At 33.8% G+C, this 27,509-nt stretch overlaps 1 protein-coding gene and 2 non-coding genes across 3 annotated transcripts; all 3 read left to right on the forward strand.

Annotated features, from left to right (window-relative positions):
- The first annotated feature begins 3,094 nt into the window (after positions 1 to 3,094).
- On the forward strand, positions 3,095 to 9,502 carry LOC110886274 (UBX domain-containing protein 1). The gene is made up of 12 exons (XM_022134047.2): positions 3,095 to 3,400; positions 3,725 to 3,869; positions 4,870 to 4,965; positions 5,133 to 5,209; positions 5,443 to 5,522; positions 6,285 to 6,345; positions 7,018 to 7,085; positions 7,173 to 7,254; positions 7,346 to 7,429; positions 8,032 to 8,109; positions 8,230 to 8,349; positions 9,133 to 9,502. Exons 1-12 carry the CDS (start codon positions 3,233 to 3,235, stop codon positions 9,307 to 9,309), a joined length of 1,236 nt encoding a protein of 411 aa, XP_021989739.1. The 5' UTR covers positions 3,095 to 3,232; the 3' UTR covers positions 9,310 to 9,502.
- A 908-nt stretch (positions 9,503 to 10,410) lies between these two features.
- TRNAY-GUA lies at positions 10,411 to 10,496 on the forward strand. Its single transcript is given in 2 exon segments — positions 10,411 to 10,447; positions 10,461 to 10,496. It is a non-coding gene; the product is annotated as a tRNA-Tyr (tRNA).
- A 2,479-nt stretch (positions 10,497 to 12,975) lies between these two features.
- Positions 12,976 to 13,062, forward strand: TRNAY-GUA. The gene is given in 2 exon segments: positions 12,976 to 13,012; positions 13,027 to 13,062. It is a non-coding gene; the product is annotated as a tRNA-Tyr (tRNA).
- Positions 13,063 to 27,509: the final 14,447 nt, after the last annotated feature.

Here is a 27,509-nt window from a genome sequence, read left to right on the forward strand (position 1 = left end):
ATTCAGTTCCTCTTGCTTTGTCACCTTCTTTTGAGTGAACACCTAACCTGCATTTTGTGTTTATTTCACTCACTCATTCATCATCTTCATCATCTTCTGCGGTTAGCTCTATCACCAGTGTTTTTATTTGTTGGTTTCAATATTGATTCTGTATCTCTCTATGTTTATATTTATAAACTGATTTGTTTATGTCTTGATTTATTTTTAAATTTGTTCATCGTCTTCCAATCAAAAGCACCTTTGATATATGTTCAATACTTCAATGTTATATTGAAAGGATTCAAAATTAACAGTCTATAAGGTTTTTGAGAATCAATCATACAAAATTATCGACTCGATTGTTTGATGGTTGAATCGTGATGATGGTGGTTGGATAGTTGAATGGTGCCGATGGTTTAACGCATATCAAAAGAGAAACAAATGGAAACATAAAACAAAAGGAGCTTTCGCTCGCTGGTTAATGCCTGCGTTTCTAAGTAGATGGTCACGGGTTCGATGTTGGTATGTTTCTAAGCAGATGGTCACGGGTTCGATGTTGGCCATCTACATATGTTTTTTTCTTTATATTTAAAGTTGAAGTTAAAAAATGAAAAATAAAAAATTATGTAAAATAACAATTTTACCCCTGAGCTGATTGAATTTTTTAAACTGTGGTTAATTTTTTGGACTGAAATGACACGTTTCAAGAACGCCGAAGAGGAAAATTGTGCATTTTTAGAAAGTTAACCTGAAATGTCAAAAGTAAACAAACCAACGAGACATTGTTTTAACGGCAAGGAACGACATGCCGCCCTTTGAAAATAATAGAGAGAGTGAGAGTCGAACCTGAGTCACAAAAAACATCAAGTTTTAAGTCTTTCGCTAATCACTCCATCACAAGAAACTAGGGGTGTTCAAAACCGGATATCCGAAATTTCGGATATCCGAAAGTCGGATATCCGAACATTTCGGATAGTAGATTTCACTATCCGAATCCGTATCCGAAATTTCGGATATCCGACTTTCGGATATCCGAAATTTCGGATACGGATTCGGATAATGAAACGGATATCCGAAACTCTAAAAAATAAATTTCAAAATAGAATTTTCAACAAACCAAACAGCAAATAAAAGATTAAAGATCCAATGTTCAAAAAAAAAAAAAAAACAAACCAACACAATCCATTGTTCTAAATCACATAACATGTCCAAAATAAAGCAAAACATTGTCTTAAAAGTGGAAATAAAAACATAATCTTCCAAATCCATGCATCAGATTCCAATCCATCCTTCCAACTTTCAAAGCACCGTACGAAACCTGTTGCGCAAAAACATAAATGAGCTTAGTCTAGCTAAAAGGTTGATACAACATAATATATATTTATATAACAGCAGCCATATACTACCTATATATCCAGTTAGCTGTTGACTTCTTATATATCCAGTTTCATTGAACAGCAGCCATAAACAATAATTTTGTAATGGTAGAAGTTGACTTCTTATATATCAAGCTTGTATCATAATTCATAAGCACATTACAAATATCTCAGCAAGTAGTAAACATGAAATTTGCTAACATTTTATGATGATATATAATTAGAAAAGACCCACTAACAGAGTAACAGCTGCTGCCTAATAATTATGATAAAAAGTAATGCCTTTATGGCTTTATTTCTAAATCTTATGTGATCCAACAACAATCAAACATAAGCACAACAATAAAAATCAAAATAAACAATATATATATATATATATTGATCTACAATTTTTTTTAATAAAGATACCTTGTGCAGTTTAAGACGTTTCACTACTTTCATCAACCGTTTCATCAATAATAATTGTGGGTTGTTCCAACACCAACTCTTTCATACCTGTGACATAATAGAAAAGAACATATCAAAAACGACTTATGTATAAAAAATATACAACTAGAAAGTAAAAGTAATAAAATTATAACCTTCTTCCAAGCGCTCGATATCAAAAATGGTATCTTCAATGAAAATTGGTTTGTTAGACGCACGTAACCAATCTTGAGCACATACCAATGCTTCCACCATTCTTGGAGTCAAGGAGGTTCGAAAACAATCAAGCACCCGTCCACCGGTGCTAAAAGCCGACTCGGAAGCAACCGTAGAAACCGGAATGGCAAGAATATCCCGGGCCATCTTAGCAAGAACGGGATATCGGCATTGTTGAACTTTCCACCATTTTAAAATGTCAAAACGTGCATCCATGGGTTCACGATCTTCATCAAGATATTTATCTAACTCACTTTTGTTCAAAGATGTTTGCGAACTACCCATGGCCATTTCAAACTGCTTTGTCATGAGTTCGTCAACATCCATTGTGTCGCTAGAATTAGAACCTCCCATGGGCATTGATGTAGATGACGACACCTCAAATTCCTTCTCCTTTTGAGGCATAGATTTTTTATAAAATTCAAACAAAGAACGCAAGTTTGAATCTAGACTTTTTAGGATCCTCTCATCTACATATTTTGCTGAAACAATCCACTTAATATACTTCCATTTCCGTCTCGGGTCAAGAACCACGGCGATAAACAAAAAATGGTTTAACTTGGTAACATCCCCCCAATATTTTTGATATTTTCTTTTCATGTTAAGTGCCATTGAACTTATTGAAACATCAGAACTCATAGAAAAACCATCAATCACAGTGCCAATCCCAAGTATCCCAAGTATCTCTTGAAGAAACCACCGAGATTTAAATGACACTTTTATCTCCTTTTTTTTTAATTAATTAGACCTACCGTACTGGAGCGTTTTTCCTCCCTGATACCGCCCCAAAATGCCGGATCACGCCGGCACCTCCATTACATGTGGGCGTGTTTGGCTCCTTTTTGGTTTAGGCGTTTTATAAAAAACGCTGGATGGGCTATGTGATTGTCCAATCATATTTCACTTTGCATCAATTGGCCAATAAGAATTTTAATTTTAATTTTATTTTATTACAAAACATAATGCCCAATAATGTCTCATCTCGACTACACCCATTTTAGAAAACACCTAATAATGCTCCATTGCTGACTGAGCTGCCACATAACGCAAAACGTCTAAGGGTGAATAATGCCCGATACGCATGGTCTTTGAGGGAACATGGCTTGGGGAAGAATTAACACCAAAAGCCCCAAAGCCCAAACAATAACACATTTACCTGACAACGAGTAAACGAATCGAACCCAAATATCCCCTAACAACCACCGTGAATCGCCACCGTCGACGGTTGCAACAGAATGGCGGGAGTATCACTGAAGTGCGGCGACTGCGGAGCTCTACTGAAATCCGTTGAAGAAGCACAAGAACACGCAGAACTCACCAAACACACCGATTTCTCCGAATCCACTGAAGCTGTTCTTAACCTAGTTTGCTCCACTTGCGGCAAACCCTGCCGATCCAAAACGGTAATTCTATTCAATTCTACAACTCAATTTCTGAATGTTATGGAATCAGATCCGGTACAACTAGAATTAACCATAACATATAGTGCTAGCTAGGATCAAATACAAATAGGTTTTATCTTACTAAACTCACAAATAACTAGAGTAATTTTCATTTGAACTAGACTAATTATTATTATTATTATTGCGTTTGTTTGTAGCATAATCATAATTACTCTAGTTGTAGCGTTTGAACTAGAAATGAAAATTACTCTAGTTATTTGTATGTCTAGTGCGATAAAACCTATTTGTATTTGATCCTAACAACATATATTATTATGTTATTAGGAGAGTGATCTGCACACTAAGAGAACTGGTCATACTGAGTTTACTGATAAGACTTCGGAAACGACGAAGCCGATTTCGCTGGAGGTTCCGAAGAGTAGTAATGATGTGGATATGGTTGATGCTAGTAGTGCTGGTGAACCAGAAGGTATTAGTTATTTGCTTCCTGTTATATCTATTGGCTGTATGCTGTGCTGAAATTAAGAGCTAGTTGATTACTTAATTAATTCATTAGATCGTGTTATGTAGTGAGACAGTTCTATGAATTTTAATTGTGCATGAGTTTTATTTGCATTAATTTTAGTTATGCTAGTGCTGCTGGTGAACCTCAGGGTATTAGTTAGTTGCCTCTTTTGTTATCGGTTGATATATTTACAATTCGGTTCGGTTGGGTTTTCGGTTAGTGACAAAAAAATTTGAATAAACTGATCATAATAAGTTGAATAAACCGATATCTGAACCGATGAACACCACTTCATTTTTTTTTGTGCTACACCTAACTTTTCCGAAATTGTCTTGGTTAATTTTGAGTCAATTCGGTTCAAAGTTCTTAAAATTAAGAGCTAGTTGATTATTTAGTTGCTTACATCTTGTTATGCAGTGAGATAGTTCTATGATTTGTATTGTGCATGAGTTTAAAATCTTGATTGAGATAAACTATTGCAGCAATGTTGGTGATGTATGTGTGTGTTTTCTGTTGTCTTTTTGGGTTTCGGCCTTTCGAAATCGATTGAATTCGGTTCTGTTTTTGGTTAGTGACAAAAAGTATTCAAATATGGACGGATGAATACTCCTACCTTCTGTTCTTGATTGTTTAGTTTGTGTTACGCCTAACTTTTCTGAAATTGTTAAAATTAACTTTGAGTCAATTCGGTTCAAGGTTCGTAAAATTAAGAGCCAGTTGATTACTTAATTGATTAGATTTTGTTATGTAGTAAGATAGTTTTATGAATTGTACTTGTGCATGAGTTTTTAATTTTGATTTAGATGAACTATTGCACTGGTATTGTTGACAAATATGCATCTTAATCCAGCAGTGATGTTGTTTGTATTGGATGAAGATGTGTGTGTGTGTGTGTGTGTTTTATTGTCTTTTCAAGTTTTAGCATTTGCTGTGTTTGATGATCTAACGTCTATGTTTGTTGTAGAAATGGTTGTTCCTGATGTTGACTCAAAACTACTAGAGGAACTCGAGTCAATGGGTTTTTCGAAAGAAAGGGCCACCCGGGCTCTTCATTTCTCTGGTGAGTTAGACTATATCTGTTTAATCTTATGTGCTCTGAAATTTAATGAAGTTTGAAATTATTTTTGTATTTGATATAATACTTTGTCCAAATTTATTTATAATGTGTACTCTGTTTGGATTTTACATAATATCGGTATTGCTTTCATCGAACACATTTGTTTACAGGTAACTCGAGCCTCGAGGCTGCTGCAAATTGGATCGTTGAACACGAGGATGATGCTGACATAGATCAGATGCCTTTGGTATAATCCAAGAACTAATCTATTAATATTTATAACATGCATTACTTGTTAATGATCCTGTCTCAAAAGGGGTTGTGGCTTTATGTGATTTTGTGGAAGCAGTATCGATGGTTTATGTAATAACTAGACAATATTGGAAACAAAGATTACTGCAGGATGCATTACTATTTTCTTTTGTCATGTGCATAAACAAATTGATGTTTTTTACCGACTTTTATGTTACTCTCTTGCAGGTGTCTGCCAAGAGTAAATCAGAGCCTCCCAAGCCTTCTCTTACTCCTGAAGAACGAAAAGCAAAAGCGCAAGAGCTAGTGTATGATTTTATGTTTATTATATTTGTATTATGCTTGCTTAATCAGTTGACACAGCAAGCTAGTAGTAGGTAGGGGTGCAAACGAGCCGAGCCTGAGCTCGATTAACTTATGAGAGCCCGAGCTCGGCTCATTGGTAGTTTCTCAAGCTCGGGTTCGGCTCGTTTATAATATATTAATTAATATGTTAAATAAAAATAATATAAATAATAGACTTGTTTAGGTTCGCGAGCTCGATAAGTGAAGCTCGGGCTCGTACTCGTTTCACTAAACAAGCTTTCTTTTTAGGTTTGGGCTCGGCTCATAAACAAGTTTAAATAAGCTCGGCTCGTATACTAGACAACATTAAATAAGGGTAAATGATATTAAATAATAATAAATACTAATATTACACTAAGGCTCGACGAGCCTGACGAGCTTCACATGCCAGACTCGAGCCTGGGCTCGATAAATAAAGGAGGTTTATTTAGGCTCAAGCTCGGTCGGGCTCGATAAGGCTCAGCTCGTTTCAAGCTTTTTCTCGAGCCGATCTCGAGCAGCTCGGTTCGTTTGCACCTCTAGTAGTAGGTAAGAATAGGAGCACATGTGTTTAGGTTTTTTATATCAATATTAACTTGTAAACAGAAATTAGAATGCTCAGTTATTGACATAATGAGAACCTTTAAATGTTTGGAATTTGGTTGGACTACCTTCCATGGGGGTGGGTGATATGCCTTTTTTTATGTTACTAAATCACTTGTACCTTTGTTGTTGTTATATTTAAGGGAACGAGCTCGGAAAAAGAAAGAAGAGGAAGAAAAGAGAATGGAAAGAGAAAGGGAGAAGGTAATCATTTTTTATGTTTTAACGATAAATAATTACGTAAGTTATCTTCTATTTATAAAATTCATAAATAACTATTTGCTTAAATGTTGTTTCTGGACTCCGGAGTGATCGTCAGTTTGTGTGTGTGTGTGTTTTTAATATCATTCAATTGGAATGTAGTATTTTCTTTCAACTAAGTAGAACACACACATATATATACATATATGTTAAATATAAAAATATACGAATAAAATGATTGTTTATTAGGAGTTCTGAAAGTTCTGCAATTATTTCGAGTTCTTAAATGAACCCAACACTATATATATGTATTTAAGTATCTGGATTCATTTGGTTACATTCGAAGTTGAACATAAATGTTTTTACAACATTCCACAAATTATATTCATGTTATGCTTTTAATGGATTGAAGCAATGACGCTTTGATATTATGCATACTATTTATCATCAATAGCATACTTAATGGTATGATAGCTAAGAATTGACATTCAAATGTATCCAAATATGATCGCGTAGACGTTGGCAAGAAATAGATTTCGATATATTCAAATTGCGTAGACGTTGGCAAGAAGTAGATGTCGATATATTCAAATTATATTCATTTTATGTTAGTATTGTATGAATGTCCTGTGGCTGTGATCGTAACACACGTAACATATAATGAACTTATTTTAGGAGCGAATTCGAATCGGTAAGGAATTACTTGAAGCAAAGCGTATGGAGGAAGAAAATGAAAGAAAACGGTAACATAATTATTTCTTCTCTCATCAAAAGTAATTTTCTAAAGTTTTAACCAGTAACCTTTGGTATTCTTTTTGGGTATCTTGCAGTATTATAGCCTTACGCAAAGCAGAAAAAGAAGAGGAGAGAAGAGCTAGAGAAAAAATCCGACAGAAGTTGGAAGAAGATAAGGTCTTGAAAATATGCTTATTTGGCCTATAAAATAAATTTCAAAAGTTATAATAATATTTTTGTGTGAACTAATATTATGTATGTTGTACAGGCAGAAAGAAGGAGGAAGCTTGGATTACCTGCAGAAGATCCCACCGCTCCAAAACCACCACCACCTGTAGTCGAAGAAAAGAAGGTATCGCGGTCTTTAATTCTCCATAAGATATACGGATAGTCCCTGTGGTTTTCTAAAATTTTGGATTTGGTCCCTAACTTTCCAAAAGTACACGGATGGTCCTTGTGATTTGCACTTTGTAACGCATTTAGTCCCCAGCCAACAAATCTAAAGGTTTCAGCAAGTTCAGGTTATGGACCAAATGTGTTACAAAGTACAAACCACAGGGACCATACATGTACTTTCGGCAAAAGTTGGGGACTAAATGCATTACAAAGTGCAAACCACCGGACATCCGTGTACTTTTTGGAAAGCTAGGGACCAAATCCAAAATTTTGAAAAACCACAGGGACTATCTGTGTAATTTATTCAAGTGTTTAACAGTTAGTGTGTCAAAGATGATTAGAAACAATATACTATTCTAATAAGAATCTTACTTTTCTTGGGTAAGATTACGAACGATAAATACACTTCGCGTGATGTATACTCGTTTGACCCTTTTCAATTTTGGCTAAATTTTAATCATTTGACCCTTTTATAAGTAAACGGCTCGAAATTGCAGTCTAGTTCAGTTCTACAAGTATCAATAGTTAAATCAAGAATTTCATTGGTCTTTGTTACAGAGTTCGTTGCCCATCAGGCCTGCTACAAAAGCAGAGCAAATGAGAGAATGTTTAAGATCTCTAAAGCAGAGCAATAAGGTAAACAAAGCATCATCTTTTAACTATTGTCTGTATATTAGGTCAAAAGACTCGAAACGGGTCTTTTTTAGTACGGTTGGGATGTATTGACCTGATTTTTTGTTGCATAAAATGATTTAGGATGATGAGGCAAGAGTGAAGACAGCGTTTAACACCCTTCTGACTTACGTCAAGAACGCTGCAACTAAGCCCGATGAGGAGAAATTTCGCAAGATCAGACTTAGTAACGCTGCCTTTCAGGTCAGAACACGGAACACCATCTCCGATTTGTTGAACTTCTAGAATATTCTAGAACTTTTTTTGTTTACTTCCATTTTCCGTTTTGTGGTTGTTTGCATAGATATGCAAGAAGACATAATAACGATATTGAAAATATTAGATGGGCGGGTCATATGGGTTGGGTAACAATTTAGGGGTGTCAATCGTGTCAGGTTGGAGGGTTGAAATGTGCAACCCGAACCTGACCCGAATTATTATTCATGTCAAATATTTCAACCCTAACCCGCACGCACATAAATCCGGGTCAACGCAAACACGATTTGTTTAACCCGTTTTTCTAAATGGGTCATAGTTTCATAGATGTTGACGAGTTATAAGTGGGTTATTTATTGGTAACGTGTTTAACGGTGAGTATGAGTGTGACAAGTAAATATTATGGTGTGTCAAAATTAAATTTATTATAACTAACCATGTAAATGGAAAACGAATAAAAAAAACAAAAATATAATTTTTTTTTCTTAATACTTATACGGGTCAACCCATTTTTATACGGGCCAACTCGAACCCAAACTGTTTTTGATACAGGTCAACCCATTTGTATACGGGCAAACCCGTTCGTGTTAGTCGACACAAATCTTTTTTCGTGTTGTGTCAAGAACCGCCGCCCCTAGGTAACATGTGCAACATCAGTTTGGGTTGAAACAGTCCATTTTTAGTGCGGGTAAAAAAGGGTCAACCCACAAAGGCACAAACTCATATGATTGTGCTTACGGTTTGATTTGTGATTTTGGTTGATCTAAACAGGATAGAGTTGGGAAATTGGAAGGTGGCATAAAGTTTCTTGAGCTGTGTGGATTCGAAAAGGTTGAAGGGGATGAGTTCTTGTTTTTGCCAAGAGACAAAATCGATAGAGCAGTGTTAAATTCAGCTGGGACAGAGTTGAACAGTGCCATAAATAACCCGTTCTTCGGGGTTCTGTGATCCCATTTACGACACTATGTTTTAGTTCTTTGCTTTTCTCATTTGTGTTCACTTTACGACCTTCGGGTCAAAGGTCAAATGTGGAGGGCCCCCAAATGTGTACTACAGTTTCATTTCCCTGTTTTGTTATTGGTGTCTTGGTACTATTTGGATTGAATGTTTATGAATAACTTTCGATCTCGGCCCGTGTTCATGTTAGTTTTGATTAAAAAAAATGCTTTGTACTATTATGAAGTTGATGCATCATGCATGAACATGCTTTGCTAACAAAATAACTAGAGATTGCATGGTCAAATGAGCTGCCGGCTGGGCCTGCACATGACTAGACTTAACAAAGAAATTTAACACTCGTTAGTGAAAGGAAGAAAAGTACAATCTTTTTAAACATGAAGTACAAATTCTGACATTTTAATACAAACGACAATAGCTGAAAATTGGTATATATCAAAGTACGAAAAATGTAATTTACTCTATATTTTTTAATAGATAAGTAAAGTGGTTTTATAGAAACAATAGTTATCTTAATCTTTGAACAAAGCATGTAAAGTTTGATCCCCCTGGTTCAAATGTTCAATGTTGAGTGTTGCTCATACCTTTGGGTTGATTCTTGTCTTCCTGGCTCATCGATTTCCTGGTCCGTGTTGGCAGGATTGTTTAAGGCTTTCTCCACAAGCGCTTCCTCTGGGTTGACTTAGTGTTAAACCGTTAGCATTGCATAGCGAAGTGTAAACGCGCATTTCTTAGTGACAAAGCCGTATTGCGATAGTCCTCCATGAACAAAAAAGTGTTGGGACTTCTGTTAAAAACTTCAGTGCAAATACCATTAAAAAAATAAAAAAAAATAACTATTTTTTTTCACAAAAGTCCCTCTAACAATTTTTTGCCCATAAAAAACCAATATACTTTCTGTTTTATCTCACAAAGTTTTTTTTTAACATTGGGAGACTTTTGTAAGAAAATTTTGGTGTTTTATGGTATTTGTCCAAAACTTAAAATGCAAGACTCCGTTAAAAATATGGACAATTATTTGAACAAATAAAAATACATTGTTATGTCATATTATTTGAATACTTTTTCGCTTTGCTCAGAACACTTAGCAAACCGACCTTAGCTCAGTTGGTAGAGCGGAGGACTGTAGTGTTTCACAGGTAATCCTTAGGTCGCTGGTTCGAATCCGGCAGGTCGGATTTTTTTTTTTATAATGTAGTTTTTTTTTGCCGTCCAAAAAAAAACTTAGTATTTTTTTCAACAATTTTGTTTTTAATATATAGGGATTGGTGTGAGTAGTATGGAAGACGCGTGTAAAAGGGTGGTAAATATCAACTTGAATAAGCAAATTTTGAGTTGTCATCAGTTCATGCGATTTTTTTTTTGTTGTCATCAGTTCATATTCTATATTCTATATTCTATATATGTATTAATTCAAAACATCCCGAGGAATAGTATAGTTTTGTTTGTTTTTATTTTGGCCATTAAGTTTTTCTTTGTTTTAAAAACCCCTCAAAAGCCATCCGTCCATATCTTTTATACTAGTATGTATTAATTTAAAACATTGGGATGATTAGTGCTATAGTAGTTTTCCTTTTTTCTTTCTCTCTCTCTTTTTTTTTTTTTTTTTTTTGTCTTTGACTTTGTCTTTATGTTTTTTTTTTTTACTTTTAACCTTTAACTTTCAGTATTAACTCTTACGACCCCTTAACTTTCTAACTACTTTTTAACCGAGTTTTACGTCTTTATTTTTATTTACGTGTCGATATAAACTTAAGTTGATTTACGTTTCGACAGATTTTTTTTTTGTGTTTTCTCAACTTTCAGTATTCATAACAACTCTTTAACTTTCTAAATACTTTTGTAGTCGGTGATTTTTTTTTTGTCTTTTTGCTTTTTTTTTCTTTTTTTACTTTTAACCTATAATTTTCAGCATCGACTCTTACAACCTCTTAAATTTCTAAATACTTTTTAATCGACTTTTACTTCTTTATCTTTATTTACGTGTCGATATAAACTTAAATTGACTTATATTTCGACATAATTTTTTTTTTGTATTTTTTCAACTTTTAGCATTGACACTAACAACCTTTTAACTTTCTAAGTACTTTTGTAATCGAGTTTTCCGGTCGATGTAAAACACGTGTCGACATACTTTTGTACTTACCACGACTTTATTTTGTAAGTTTTCTCTTTCGACTGCTATATCGGATTAAAAATCGGGTTGCCCCGCTGCGAAGCGCGGCTGTAACCCACTAGTTGATAGCAAATTGTTAGGATTTCTTATAAAGACAACCTATGGTAACCTCAAAATTCATTAGATAATATCATATTTTCTCCCAATGCACGTGTATACATTTTTATGTGTTTTCTCCCATTTGGGTTCATCTAAACATTTGCTAGAACATATCTTTACAACATGCCAATATCTGGTTTTAGGACAGATTCGGGTTAAAGGTCAAATGTTGAGGGCCCCCAAATGTGTACTACAGATTCATTTTCTCTTTTGTTTTTGGTGTCTTGGTCAACTATTTAGATTGAATGTTTATGAATTACTTGCGATCTCGGCCCATGTTCATGTTAGTTTTTGAACTCTTATGATGTTGATGCATGAACATACTTTGCTGAAAAATAACTAGAGATTGCACATTTGCACTAGTAAATAATATGCTAATTGGGATTATAGAAACAATAGGCCTTTGAACAAAGCACAGGGCCGGCCCAAGGGTAAGCCAAATGAGGCTTGGGCTTTGGGCCACCAAAACTATAGGGCCTCCACAATTTGATGAAACCACAGTCCATTTATAAAAGATTCAGGGTTATCAACAGATGGATAGTTGGTAGTGTAGTGGTTTTGTGTATGTATGGATGTTGGTGAGACTCGGGTTCGAATCCCTGGTTCACCAAATTTTTTTCTTGTTTTTAAATTTTAACACAATCTTTCAAATAATTACACTTGGGCCCTTCAAGTTTAACTTTCAATCACATACATTTTTTGGGAAAAAGGCCACAAGATTTTACTTCGCCTTAGGCCACCAAAATGGTTAAGCCGGCCCTGACAAAGCATGTAAGGTTTAATCCCCTTGGTTCAAATGTTCAAAGTCGAGTGTTGCGCATACCTTTGGGTTGATTCTTGGCATTCTGGCTCATGGTTTGCCTGGTCTTTGTTGCCGGGGTTGTTTAGGGGTCCCTCCACAAGCGCTATAACAGGCTCATACAGTTCTCTCTTGGTTTGACTTAGCGATAAACCATTAGTATTCAGGGGCGGACCCAAGTGAAGGCTTGTTTGGGGGCGCCCCCTTAAAAATTGTGTATTTTATAGGCAGAAATCTTGATCTCGATCGCACCCCTTGAAAGTTTGGTTGAACCCCAAAATAATTTTTGAATCAGACATTGTATTGCACAACAAAAAAATGTTGGGACTTTTGTTAAAATGTAATACATCGTTAAAAGTATGGACAATTATTTGAACAAATAACAATTCCATTTGCTGTCATATTTAATGTCATTTTCATGATTGTTAGTTTTTATGTATATAATCATTCCACTTAAGCAAAGCTCTAAAATAATTATTTATAGGTTGATGACTTAATAATTAACACTTAAATCTTTGTCTTTATAATCTAATAATATAACTTATTCAAATAGATATTAACTTTGCTCAAATAAATGAACAAACTGACCTTAGCTCAGTTGGTAGAGCGGAGGACTGTAGTGCGTTCACAGATAATCCTTAGGTCGCTGGTTCGAATCCGGCAGGTCGGATACTTTTTCCAAAAACTTTTTATATGTTTATTGTAGTGACTAATTGTAGGTATACACTTTTATGGTTAAATTAGCATTCATATGTCCATTTTATGTTAAAACCTGATCTGATGAATGATCATGGATCATGTTTTGGTCAAAGTGATAATTGACTGCTTGTTAAGAAGGTTACTATTTCGCCGAATTATGGAATCGAGTCTACATTCTGTAAGGACTGAAATTGATACACAATCATACACCATAGATTCTTGGCTTTAAATTTGACGAGTGGTGTCTTTGTGTGACGAGGGACTGATAACCCAATTAATAGAGTCATATACGGATTGGTGTAAGTGTGGAAGATGCGTGAAAAAGAGCGGTAAATCTTGACTTGAATTCAAATATTTTTTTATTTTTATTTAATACATGCGCTTTATTAGTCGTGTCATCTAATTTTTTAATTATCGACGATAGGAGTTCTTGGAGAAGTAAATGTGTCTTACAATCTCACATCTTTTAGTTCCTTTTAGAGCGGCGTGTCTTACAATCTTACGGTCAGTGCATGTGCATGTGTCTACTCTTCTTTTCTTTTCTAGTATTTCTTCTTCTACTACTAGTAGGGTACCTTATGTTTATTTGTATTGCAAAAAAAAAAGGGTTTTGTCTAGCTGTAATACTCATTGGGAGCAGTCTCTCTATCTTTTGGGACATTACTCGATATGTTTGTCTAATTTACTAGTTGTCAGTTTAATGGCAAATTATTAGAATCTCTTATAAAAACAACCTATCATAACCTTAAAATTCATTAGATAATATCATATTTTCTCTCAACACACGTGTATACATTTTTGTATGTGTTTTCTCCCATTTGGGTTTCATCTAAGGTTTGCTGGAACGTATTTTCACAACAAGATGTGTTTTCTCCCATTTGGGTTTCATTTAGGGAACTTTCCTTATCGAATATCTCTTAGATTTTTTTTTTCGTGTTACGTTTTTTTTTTTTTTTTTTTTGAGACGTATTTAACGCTTGATATCATACTGGACACAGTTCTTGTGTAAAATGCAAAAGAGAAAATAACACACAGTCATCTTTGGACAATTGTGTCAAAAACAAGGGTCTTTTTGTGCATATTCATAAAATCAATCCTTGAAGATATGGTTTTTTATAGCATTTATCAACAATTTTCAATAATTTTGTTCGTAATTATTGTTCATTCACATGTCCTTTTTACATGTTAAAACCAAAGAAGGCAAATAAATAAATAAAAAGGTAAGGGAATTGTTAGAAAGGTTACATAACAATTAACAAATTCATACACGGATTGGTGTAAATGTGGAAGACTGGTGTAAAAGGGTGGTAAATATCAACTTGAATACAAAGATTTCCTTGAGTTCCATTTAATAAGCAAATCTTGAGCTGTCATCGGTCTGGTGTCTAATCTCCTAATTGTCGCATTTGATTTGTTATAGTTGTCAGATTGATGGCAAATTGTTAGAGCAAAGGGTATGGGGCTCGGCACCGGGCCGTCCCCCCCTTTTAGGGTCGTCGCACACTGCCCCCTTGGGGCTCGGCTCGGCGGTTTCGTCGGATTTCAGACGGTGGAGACGGGGCTGCTTTTTGTGGGGTCCATTGAATATTGCCGTTGACATAACGGCTAATTTAAAAAAAAATCATTTAATTTAAAACCTTTATAAATACCCACATATTTATTCACTGAATATTGCCGTTGACATACGCGAGGCGATCAGGGACATCCAACAATAATTCTAGAAGTTGTTGCGCCTCAAGACCTATTGGATTTGGCATGCTTTCTTTGGGATTCCTGGTTCGAATAACGACATCAACGTTCTAAAAAAATCTGAGGTTTTTGACGATGTTATAAAAGGGATCGGTCCTGATACGAGGTTTACAGTTTCGGGAGTGGAGTACAGACGCGGGTATTATCTTGCCGATGGAATATACCCGCAATACTCTACAATAGTTAAAACGGTTAGGCATCCTGCAGATGAAAAAAGAAAGAAATTTGCCAAGTTTCAAGAAGCGGCTAGAAAAGATATTGAACGGTGTTTTGGGGTTCTCCAACAAAGATGGCATATTATTGAAAACCCAGCACACGCTTTTACACCCAAAACGTTGCGATACTGTATGTATGCTTGTATTCTGCCGCATAACATGATCCTCGAAGACGAAGGACATGCAATTTGTGAGTATGACGAGAACGCGATGGAGGAGAATAATGTTCCGGTTAGCGGAGAACAACAAGATTTGAACAGGTTCTCGTTACATAACGATTCACACATGCCAATCTTCAATCAGACTTGATCGATCACATTTGGAGTCTCGGAGAAAACAACGCGTAGTTTTTTTATTTATTTGTAACTTTAGGCTTTTTTTTAATTTAAGTTTAGGTTTTTTTAATGTAATTTTAGGTTTTTTTTAATGTAATTTTAGGTTTTTTTTAATGTAGCTTTAGGATTTTTATTTAAATGTAACTTTAAGTTTTTATTTAAATGTAACCTTTTTATTTTTATTTACTTTGTTTTAATTAATATGGCAAAAAAATAATAAAAAAATGGGGGAGGAGCATCCACCACACCCTTGGATAGTCTCCACTCTCCAAGGAGATGGTGCGCCTATGCTTACGTGGCGCTTATGTGAAGGATAGTCCCTTTAAAGACTATTCTCCCCATACCCAATGGTCTTAAAATTTCTTATAATACAACTTATGGTAACCTCAAAATTGATTATACATTTTCTCACATTTGGGTTCATTTAAACATTTGCTAGAACATGTCTTTACAAAACCAATATCTGGTTTTAGAAGGACAGATTCGGGTCAAAGGTCAAATGTTGAGGGCCCCCAAATGTGTACTATACAGATTCATTTTCTCTTTTGTTTTTGTGTCTTGGTGAACTATCTGGATTGAATGTTTATGAATAACTATGGATCTCGGCCCATGTTCATGTTAGTTTTTTATTCAACAAAATGCTTTGTACTGTTATGAAGTTGATGCATAAGCATACTTTGCTGAAAAATAACTAGAGGTCGCACTGGTAAGTAGTATGTTAGTTAGGATTATAGAAACAACTAGTAAATTACCCCGCGCATTGTCGCGGCATTTCGAAAAAATTTACGTCAAAACGTAGATCAAATGAAAACGTACATAAAATAAGCACGAATACGTATTATATTTGACCCGTCTCATTTTCCGGAAAAAATAAAATAAAATTTACGTCAAAATATAGACCAACCGAAAACTTACATAATAATAAGCATAAGAACATATTATATTTGACCCGACTCATTTCTAGGGAAAATTTACGTCGAAATGTAAATCAACTTAAATTTATACCAACATGTACATAAAAATAAACACTAAACACGTAAAACTCGATTACAAAGTTTTTAAAAAGCTAAGGGGTTGTAAGTATTAATGCTAAAAGTTGATGGGTTAAAGTATAAAAATATACAAAAAGACAAAAATAAGAACAAATCCTTGAACCACTTTTCACCAAGTTTGATAATTGTATGAGAGGATGATAGTCCTTGGAGGATGACGCTCCACCTCAGTGCCACGTCATAGTCCTTGGAGGATGCCCCTCCAAGCCTCCACCCAAGGAAATGGTTGATGACCCTACCCCGCCTAGTTAATTTATTTATTTTTTTAATTTTGGCAAATTAAATATGCAATATATATATAGGTAGAGGATCCTGTAAAAAGTGCTTAAAGTGTGAGAAGTGTATTATAACACAATATATAATATTATATAACACCATATAAACAGCGTATAACAATATGTAACACCATATAATACCATATAACACTATGTAACACAATATTCATTATATAACAAATATAACACTATAGGTTGTCTGATAGCATGTCTATGATAGATGTATAGTGTTATATTTGTTATATAATGATATATAGTGTTACATAGTGTTATATGGTATTATATGGTGTTACATATTGTTATATGGTGTTTATATGGTGTTATATAGTATTATATATAGTGTTATAATACACTTCTCACACTTTGAGCACTTTTTACACTATCCTTACCCTCTATATATATATATATATATATATATATAAAACTAAAATTAATTTAAACTCTAAAATAAATAATAATTCTAACAGTACATTAAAAAACCAACCTAATCTTAAAAAAAAATATAAAAACTACTAGTCTTCATCCGACATGTCGTCATTAGGTTTGTTTTGTGCGTTGTTCCAAATATACTCCACCAAGTCCGCTTGTAGGTTTTGATGTGTGTAATCGTTACGTAGAGAGAATCCGTTTAAATCTTGTTGTTCTGCAGTCACTAGAACAGAATTCCCGTTAGGCGCGTTTTCGTCGTAGTCACAAATCGCTCTACCTTCGTCTTTGATGATCATGTTATGCAGCAAGATACAAGCATACATAATGTATCGCAACCTCTGTGGTGTAAAAGAACGTGCTGGATGTTCAATGATATGCCATTTTTTGTAGAAGCCCAAAACACCGTTCAATATCTTTTCTCTCCCCCTCTTGAAACTTGGCAAAGTTCTTTCTTTTATCGTCTGTCGAGTGCGGAATAGTTTTAACGATTGTAGAGTACGTTGGGTATATTCCATCCGCAAGGTAGTAACCGCGCCTGTATTCCACCCCCAAAACCGTAAAACTGGTGTTTGGACCTGTTCCTGCTGTTACATCGTCAAATATATGTGACTGGTAGATGATGTTAAGGTCGTTAAGTGAACCAAGCAGACCAAAAAAAGCATGCCAAATCCAGAGATCAGAGATCATGTGATGCAACAGCCTCTAGTATTATAGTTGGATGACCATGATCGCCCCGAGTATATTGACCTTGCCAGGCAGTAGGGCAGTTCTGCCATGGCCAGTGCATGCAATCAATGCTTCCGAGCATTCCTGGAAAACCATGTCTTTCTTCGTGTGCTTGATATAATTTTTGGACGTCGTTTGCGTTTGGTTTCCGCAGATATTTCTTGTTATATAACTTCACGATCCATTAGCAAAACCTGTGCAAACATTCACGTGAAGTTCTTTCGGACATCCTTAAATACTCGTCCAACGAATCGGGTGTCGTCCCGTATGCCAGTTGGCGAATGGCCGCCGTACATATATGTAAAGTGGTGAATCCCCTATGGCCCCTAGCGTCGTATCGAAGTGTAAAAAACGGATCAGACTGCGCCAAGTCGTCTGCTATATGTAAGAACAGTCGACGACTCATTCAGAACCGACGTCTAAACATCGCGTCCATGTACATAGGTTCGTCGGCAAAATAATCGGCCACTAAACTATCATGGCCAGCTAAATATTAACAACGAAAAATAAATAAATTAAATTCATTATTAACACTAAAAAAATTAAATACATTATTAAATTTAAATGCATACACTAAAAAAATTAAATACCTTCTTGGTCTCGGTTTAAGGCGGCGGCCCTAGTTAGCTGTTGAGAAGACGTTTCTTCCTCTTCCTCTTCCTCCATGATCATTTGCGCTGCGTGCATAACAAAGTTCGCAAAAAATAATTCGTCCTCACCCGAAGATGACGAACACCACGATGAAGAAGAAGACATGCCTGTATTTTTATAAAATCTAGTAGGGTGCCCGCGCGATGCGGCGGGGGCGACACTTTGCATTGCAAAACTCGTTTCTGGTAGTTTTCTTATTCGTATAATATTTATGATAACATTATTGTGGTGGATATATGTCATAAGTTTACACATATGTAAAAGTTTTGTTCTTTTATAAAAAAATAATAACCAAAAGACAAAAAAGATTGTTTTTTTTTGTATAAAAATTAATAATCAAAAGACAAAAAATAAAAGATAAGTTGTTGTAATTGTAAAGTTTGTTTATTTTATTGGTTAAATTATAAAGTATAATTTTATTCTTTAAAGTTCATAACTTTTTATAAATATCCACATAGTACTCATCCAATAAACTTTAAGTTTAAAATTTTCGTTTTTATAAAAATAAAAAATAGTATTTGACTCGTAAGTACGTTTTAGAGCTTTAACTTAAATTGTTAAATTTCGGGTTTTTACAAATATAAAAAATTTATATTTTTATAAGATTTCATAAACTGTTTTTATAAAAAATAAGATGATAAGAGTTTATATCTTTATTAACTTTATATCATACTAAGTTCAAATTTTTAGTTCCTAACTAATCTTATCTATATGAGTCTACTTTTACCTAATAATCCCTAAAAATATGCAACACAATCTACTACTATGTATCTAGTCAAGTTGGTAAATAATTATTTTAGAACTGACTAATATTATCTATAACAATATAGTTGAACTTATAATTCCTAAAAGTTTGGAACCCAGTTTAGAATTTATCTAGTAAAGATTGTAAATTTCTGGAGTATTTTATTTATATTACTTGTTATAAAAATGTTTATAAAATAATTATTTTTTTATCAACTTTATATCATATTAAGTTCAGTTTTTTAGTTTAGCTTTAAAGTTTATTACTTTATTACTTTTTAATTAAAAAATGCAAATTATTAGATTAATATTCAAGAATAACTGCAATAATTATTTTTTTATTAGTTGACTTATAATTCCTACAATTTTGGGACATAGTTTACTATTTATCTACTAAATATCGTAAATTAGTATTAAATAATTCCTAAAATTTTGGGATATAGTTTACTATCTATCTACTAATCCGTAAATTAGTATTAAATAATTCCTAAAATTTTGGAACATAGTTTATCTTCTATCTACTAAATATCAAAGTTTGTTTTGTTATAAAAATTAATAATAAATAAAGTATAGAAAAATTGTTTTAAACTTGTAAAGATTCGTTTGTTAATAAAAAATACTAAACAAATGACAAAAAATAAAAAATAAGTTGCTATCGTTATAAAGTAAGTTTATTTTGTTGGTGAAATGATAAAGTTTATAATTTTATTGTTTAAAGTCCATAACTTTTTTAAATATCCACATCATACTCATCCAATAAACTTTAATTTTAAAATTTTCGTTTTTGAAAAAGTAAAAAGTAAAAAATAGTAGGTGACTTGTAGGTACGTTTTAAACACCTTTAACTAATGTTAAATTTCATTTTTATAAATATTTAAAAAAATCATATTTTTATAAAACAGTTTTTATAAAAAAAAATTGGATGTAAAAGTTTATATCTTTATTAACTTTATCTTTTTATTTAAGAAATACAAATTATTCGAAAAATCTATAATATTATATAATTATTTTTTCATATCTCGTGTCGTCCAACAGTTTTTTTTATAGCAGGCACTAATGGATATATACGAAATCCTCGTGAAACATGACTGTTAAATTGAATAAGTTTAGTGTGCTTTGTAAATACAATCTTGAATCTACTCCAAACCAAGAGGTAGTTTTCATGTTTTGGCCATTCTTGGTAATCGAATTTATCTCTTTGGAAATGATCAAGTACGAACATGTAAATTATATAATACGAACATGATTAAGTACTAAAGTATATTAGTTTAATCGAGCTGTAAATTATAAGTGCAATAAAATAACACAAAACATAAACTTCAAGTATAAAATAAACTTTATTATTCATGGGATAGTCTATATCAAACAAAAACAACTGAAAATGAAAAAAACATAAAAACACTTGATATATTTCATCTAAAATCTCTACTTTTTTGATCCGTTTTTTTTTTGTTTGTGCTCGAATCAGCAGTATCATCTAATTCATCTTCTTTCTCATCGTCCTCAGAATCATCTAAATTCATAACCTCGACCCATTTCCATTCAGAGAGTCTCTTAGATCTTTTCTTTTGATTCTCATACTTCCGATCCTTAAAAAACAAAAATTTAATAAAAAAGTTAAAAAATGATTAAATAAATTTAAAAAAAGAACAAATATTGAATTAAAAAATTTAAAAAATATTAAATAAATTTTAAAATTACCTCTTCACTAAATTGACGTTGAAGCTTAGACTTGTATGGACTGAACATTGTACCATAAGAAATAATTTCAACACTATTATCACCATCATCCTACAATAAAACACCAAATAATAACATAACGAACTTGTTAATATGAAAGATTATAAGCGAAAATATTACTTAAAAACTAACAAAAGCTTGTTCGACAACTGGGGTGTTTAAATTGGTGTGTTGAATCTGAAAAATCAAATAAGTTAGTATTCACATAAAAGTAAATAAAAGAAAACAATTATTCATTATTGCGATATAAAATAGAACCGGCCTTAGATTTTTCAATATCGCATGCTTGTTTTTTCGCATCAAGTGAATTCAGAACTGGCTCCATATTTTAAATCTGTTTAGCAATAGAAATGTAGAATTGTGAGTGTTTGCTATGTATTTATAGTAGTCCATTAGGATTTAGTTTTAGATTGGTCATCCATTTATTTAGGAAGTTTGTTGTGAGTTTTAAGTTTTTAAAATAAGATGCACATATCCTGTTTAGTTTGTTGTGGCATGTTTAATAGGAAGTTTGTTGTGAGTTTTATCTATACTTACTATATTAAACATGCCACAACAAATTGACTCTGTACAAGTAAAATTAGGGAATATTTTAGTTTATTAATGTCGTTCAAAATAAAAAACTTGGGTAAAAAACAAATGTTAATGTACGGTAGCTAGGTAATGGTCAAAGCTGGCTTGGGTAAAAAACAAATGTTGGCTTTAATCAATTGTACATTTACGCATCGGCTATTTGTACTTTATGAACGCACGGCGAAACTTAAAAAGACAACTATCGAAACGTTTAAAAAATGTGTCGATCGTCATGGTACCTTCGGATTTTTTTAAAACATTACGGGTTGTAAGATATCGCGGGAATACATTAAAGAATTAAAGAGGGGGGGGAGTGTAACTAATTACCCATAATTATGTTAAATGTCAAGGATTTAAATGTAATAGATTGAGGGACTAAAAAATAATTATGGTTTAAAAGACCACTTTACCCTCATTCTAGGGGTTTATTTATAAATAATGGGGGAAGAAGTTCTTAACTTTTGGGAATCCTTCCCTCATGTATTATAATATAGTATAGATATGGTGGTGTCTAAAACAATGTGAGAGATTGGAAAGATTTGGGTTAAAAGTGGGAGAATAAAGAGTATAGATTTATATAGTGGGATTGAAAAATATTTTTTTTACAACGGCTACATTCTCCAACGGATAGATTTTTGTCTTCTTGTGTCTGTCCTCAACATCTAGCCCCCGCCGATCATGACAATGTTGACCATAGGGGAAATGGTGTTGGGGGGCGTCGTCGGGCCAAACCGGGCCTAGACGACCCCCACACCTAGTGGCCTAATGTAAGTCTTTGACAAAGCATGTAAGGTTTAATCCCCTAGGTTCAAATGTTAAAGTCGAGTGTTGCGCATATCTTTGGGTTGATTCTTATCATTCTCGCACATGGTGTGCTTGGTCCGTGTTAGCGTGGTTGTTTAGGGCTCTCTCCTCGAGTGGTGGAACTAACCCATTAATTTAGGGGTATCCCGATTTTTTTTTTATCGTGCAATCATACAATAATAAAAAAACAATAATAAATATAATAAAACAAAACAAATACATAATAGATTTGTTCTCTTCTTTTTTTTTCATAGCTTGAAATCGTTCCATCACATCATCGTCTTTTACTTTATCAAAAGTTTCTTTTTCGACCGCACAAACCATAGCATTATTCAAATATTTCGAGCCCATTCGATTGCGTAAATCCGTCTTGACAAACTTCAATTTAGAAAAAAAATATATTTCAACGGTTGCGGTTGCAACCGGTAAAACCAAAGCTAGTTTCAATAGGATACTAGAATACCCTAACCAAAAAATACTAGAATACCCTAACCAAAAATAGGATACTTGATATTACTAAAATCCCATTCTTTGAATAATACTAAAATCCGTCTTGACAAACTTCAATTTAGAAAAAAGAAAGGGATTTTAGTAATATCAAGTATCCTATTTTTTGGTTAGGGTATTGTAGTATTTTTTAGGGGTATCCTTTATATAAAACCGAAAAAAAACACTACGAATACGGGGTTGAGCCGTAGCCCGTGCTACGGCTCCTAACACTATGATTCCGCCTCTGCTCTCCACAAGCGCTATAACAGGCTCATATAGTGAAGGGTAAACGCGATTGTGTCAGTCTTCTATTAACAAAAAATATTGGGACTTCTGTTAAAATGTATTACATCCTTAAAATATGGACAATTATTTGAACAAATAAATACATTCTGATGCCATATTTAATGTCATTTTCATTATTTTTAGTTTTTATGTATACTAGGGAGAAAGCCCGTGCGATGCACGGCATGCATAATAGCTATTGTTTGTTCATGGTAAGACGTCTGACACGGCCGGTGCATAACATGTAAGACAATACACCTATAAAGGGGCGTGCTTAAACTTTATTAAACCATGGACCAGCGCCGTCTCCGAAAATCACAAAAAAATTGGGGCCCTGTGCGAGATAAAAAGTTTGGACCCTATTCGCAAATCTCCATACATTTAAATCCAAGCAAATTGGGCCACAAAATCACAAATTCAAAATTCTTAAAAGGCCCAAAAACGTTTTTATTTCATAAATCTAGGCCGTTTAAGATTGAAAAAAAAACATAGAAATTTATTTTTAGTATTTATTGGTGAAGTTTAGGAGTACGGTTAATGTAACATTTGCCACTAAAAAAAACATAGCCTAACTAAATCAGAAATCCACACACATAAATTTATATATTGCAACAAAAGAGCAATTACTTGAACTTTAATTAATTACTTGAACTTTAATTAATTATGTGAAAGAAATACAAGTAATAAGAAACAGCTCTTAAAAAAATATATACAGGCCCTTAGTAATAAGGAGCAACTAAAAACATGTAGAGAAGCAGGATTAAAAAAAAAGTATATACAGGCCCTTAGTAATAAGGAGCAACTAAAAAATGTAGAGAAGCAGGATTCGAACCTGCATCTTGGGTGAAACAATAAGAGGCTCAGCCAACTGAGTTATACAAACATATGTTAAATATTTCGATTTATATATAATTAATATATAAAATAAGATTTTTTTGGGCCTCTAAAAGCTTTGGGCCCTGTTCGGTGGCCCATCCGGCACACCCTACGGGTCGGGCCTGCCATGGACCATAAGTTGTTTCCTTGGCAAAACTTGCCGGCCAAAAAGAAGTGAAAAAAGATGTCTTCCAAGAAAAAAAAACATGAAACAGAAAAAGGAAAAACGCATAAACTCTCGCACGCCTTCCTATCTTATTGGATAACACATAGACCAAACTTTAGCTAACGCATGCCACCGTCATCCCCAATCCCATCACCAGCCAACTGACTGCAGTGAAATAACGAAAAGAAAACTATTAAAAATGGTATACTATGTTTACGTATATATGCATCGAAAAGTAGTACGGGTTTTCATTACAAACACTAACTGCAGACGGTATACCTTTCATGTAGGTCACTGTCAACTGTTTCTTCTGAATCCGAATCTACATAAGCAGGCCTGCGAAGGAAAAGCACGAAACATTTATGTAGACGGTTATCCAAAAATAAATATGCACAAGTACATTGTTTATGGAAATCAATCAATCAATTATAGTTGAAAGTTTTTTTGTTGCCTTTCCATTTATAACGACACGAAGTTTATTTTTTTCAAAAGCCAACTTCTCCCCTTATATGTCTTTACACATTCGAAGTGATGCGTTACCAAGTTTTTTTTGTTGTTGTTATGATCAACTTACCAAAACGACATAAATTTATAAACAGAATACATTTTTTTGGGAACTTTTACTTTGCTGTTTTACCTATGTTAAATGAATCACATCATTAATTATTTTAAAACACGTAGCATACTGATGATATGAACCGGTAATATCTAACTGTAATAACTGTGTCGTGTCTATAATTTGCTTTAAGCTGGTCTTAAAAAAATTAACATGTATAATTTAGAATATTCTTTTCACACTCATTTATTAACATTACTAATTATTATTCTATTTGTATATTACTATTAATTACTATTATTAATAATAATAATCATTAGCGTCTTTAATCAAAAAGGCGCAGCCCTGCCGCCCCTAGCCGCCTACCTACTCGTGTTCTTAGCTCGATCGAAGGTATTAACACTATTATTATTAAAAAATATATAAAATATTATTATTATTTATTTATTTATTAATATTATTACTATTAATATTACCGTTTTAGCATTTTCTTTTAACTAAATATTACTCTATCGCAATATGTTACATTAAAATTTTTGTCTCATGTGTATAACATTAATAAGAAAACCTGGATTCTGATGATCATAACTATGAATATCATGACTCCTTTTTGTTGTAAATATCAATGTCGGTAACATAATTATCAAAGATTTATATTTATTTCGATGTAGATTGCATTTAATATACGTCCTAATAAAACGACAAATACCAGGTGGGGTATAGGAAACATACCAACGAAGTACTTGTTTTCGGTTGGTTGGTGATCCTCAAACGCCGTAAGCAGGAAAGGGTAGCGTTCAAAACGACCGCCGTCATCAACCCGCTTCACAGTTGTCGAACCATGCAACCCAATCACAAAGGGGCTGTCTTTAAGAACCCGATACTGATTTGTAGGTTGCACGGCGAAACCGTTGACCAAATATACACCGCCCTCTTTGAGTTTGTCAAAGAAATAGTGGGCAATGTTATTCCTTGCGGTGTAATGCATCACACCTCCCTGGGCAAATAAAGGCGTAGATTTTTGTTTCAGAATCAAAAGTAGAAAAGCGTAAGAATGTGGGATAGCAGAGGGTAAAAAACTACTTTTATGTCAGTGACAATACAGTCGGTGCTCATGTACCTGCCGTTAACACTTGTCACGTCCCATTTTCTACAAACCATTATCATGATAGGTCCGGTGCTCCCTTCACGGAGTTCACTAAGGAACATATGATTGCTTGTACCACCGTCGGACGTTTGCAAACTAAGGGGGCTGGCCATGGCAATAGAGGAGGAAAGGAAACTATGAACCTACAAACATAACAAAGCCGACAATCTTATAGCATAACCAAAGACCGTTCAACTGTCTACAAATTAATCATATCCTAATGAATGATATTAAATGACAAGGATATTCAAAGAGGCACAATAAAACAATGCAATTTAATTAATTTTAAAACGACTTTTGGTATCCTAGCTTGTAGTTAGAGTTTCTTGAATTGGTTTTTATATAATGTTAGACTTTATAAAAGAGAACAATTTATTAAGAAATACCTACCACTTGTACACTATTAATTATGAATGTGATGGTTCATTTATATGGCTTTGGACACCACATGATTTATAAAAAGTTTAATTCTTTTAATTTGATTTAAATACATATTTTAGAGTTGTGTGGCTAACCTAAATATAGTATCATTAATGAACCTTAAAAAACCATTACCTATTTTTCCTCGTAACTAACAATTTTAAAAAAGAACAAATTAATCAAGGGTGTGCGGCATTGTAAGGGTGCGGCCCAATGTACAATAATGAAGGTTGTAAAAAAGTTGATATAACTAAATTTTTAAGTATATATATTTTTCCTCGTAACTAACAATTTAAAAAAGAACAAATTAATCAAGGGTGTGCGGCATTGTAAGGGTTCGGCCCGAGTAAACTTCCGTTTTGCTCCCTGTGGTTTGGTCACTTTAACGGTTTTGTCCCAAACCTTTAAAAATAGCCATTTTACTCCCTAATATTTTGGTTTTGTTCTAAAAAGAACAAATTAATCAAGGGTGTGCGGTATTGTAAGGGTTCGGCCCGAGTAAACTTCCGTTTTGCTCCCCGTGGTTTGGTCACTTTAACGGTTTTGCCCCAAACCTTTAAAAATAGCCATTTTACTCCCTGATATTTTGGTTTTGTTGCCAGTTTGCTCCCTACGGGGAGCAAAATGGAAACACAAACAATTAGGATGGAGTTAGAGGCGGGGAGCAAACTGGCAAAAAACCCGAAACATCAGGAAGCAAAATGGCTATTTTTAAAGGTTTGGAGCAAAACCATTAAAGTGATCAAACCACAGGGAGCAAAACGGAAGTTTACTCGTTCGGCCCAATGTACACCTTAAAGTATGTTGTGAACGTTATGTGAAATGCGGTTTTAATTTAACATCGCATTGATTAATTGTTTCGTTTCATGCCCTAGCTTTGATTCAATTGAGAATTTGCAGATTAAACATTTAACATTCAAAAGTCAAATTCTTTATTATATAGAGAGAGATGACAATGGTTGATTTAGGGTTCCAAAAAAACCTTCGATTTTACGGTGACCTGATACATGGATGACGGTCGTGGGTACGATGCACGATGATGACAGTGCTAGGGTTTTTATGTCGTCTTGCGGTGGTCTCAATCCAATTGAAGTTCCGTTGATGAACTGAAACTCCGATGCCGGCCAGGATGAAGAAGATGGGGTGGGGTGGGTGGGTTTGGGTTGAGTTTAAGTATATATTATAT

The sequence above is a fragment of the Helianthus annuus genome, chromosome 11 (genome assembly GCF_002127325.2).
Source record: "Helianthus annuus cultivar XRQ/B chromosome 11, HanXRQr2.0-SUNRISE, whole genome shotgun sequence".
Taxonomy (NCBI): Eukaryota; Viridiplantae; Streptophyta; class Magnoliopsida; order Asterales; family Asteraceae; genus Helianthus; species Helianthus annuus.

What these genes read in the sequence shown, in the direction of transcription:
- LOC110886274 (XM_022134047.2), top strand. Translation starts at nt 3,233, where the DNA reads ATGGCGGGAGTATCACTGAAGTGCGGCGACTGCGGAGCTCTACTGAAA. An exon ending in AACCCTGCCGATCCAAAACG is followed by an intron (nt 3,401 to 3,724) that starts GTAATTCTATTC and finishes TTATGTTATTAG; the next exon opens with GAGAGTGATCTGCACACTAA. An exon ending in TAGTGCTGGTGAACCAGAAG is followed by an intron (nt 3,870 to 4,869) that starts GTATTAGTTATT and finishes TGTTTGTTGTAG; the next exon opens with AAATGGTTGTTCCTGATGTT.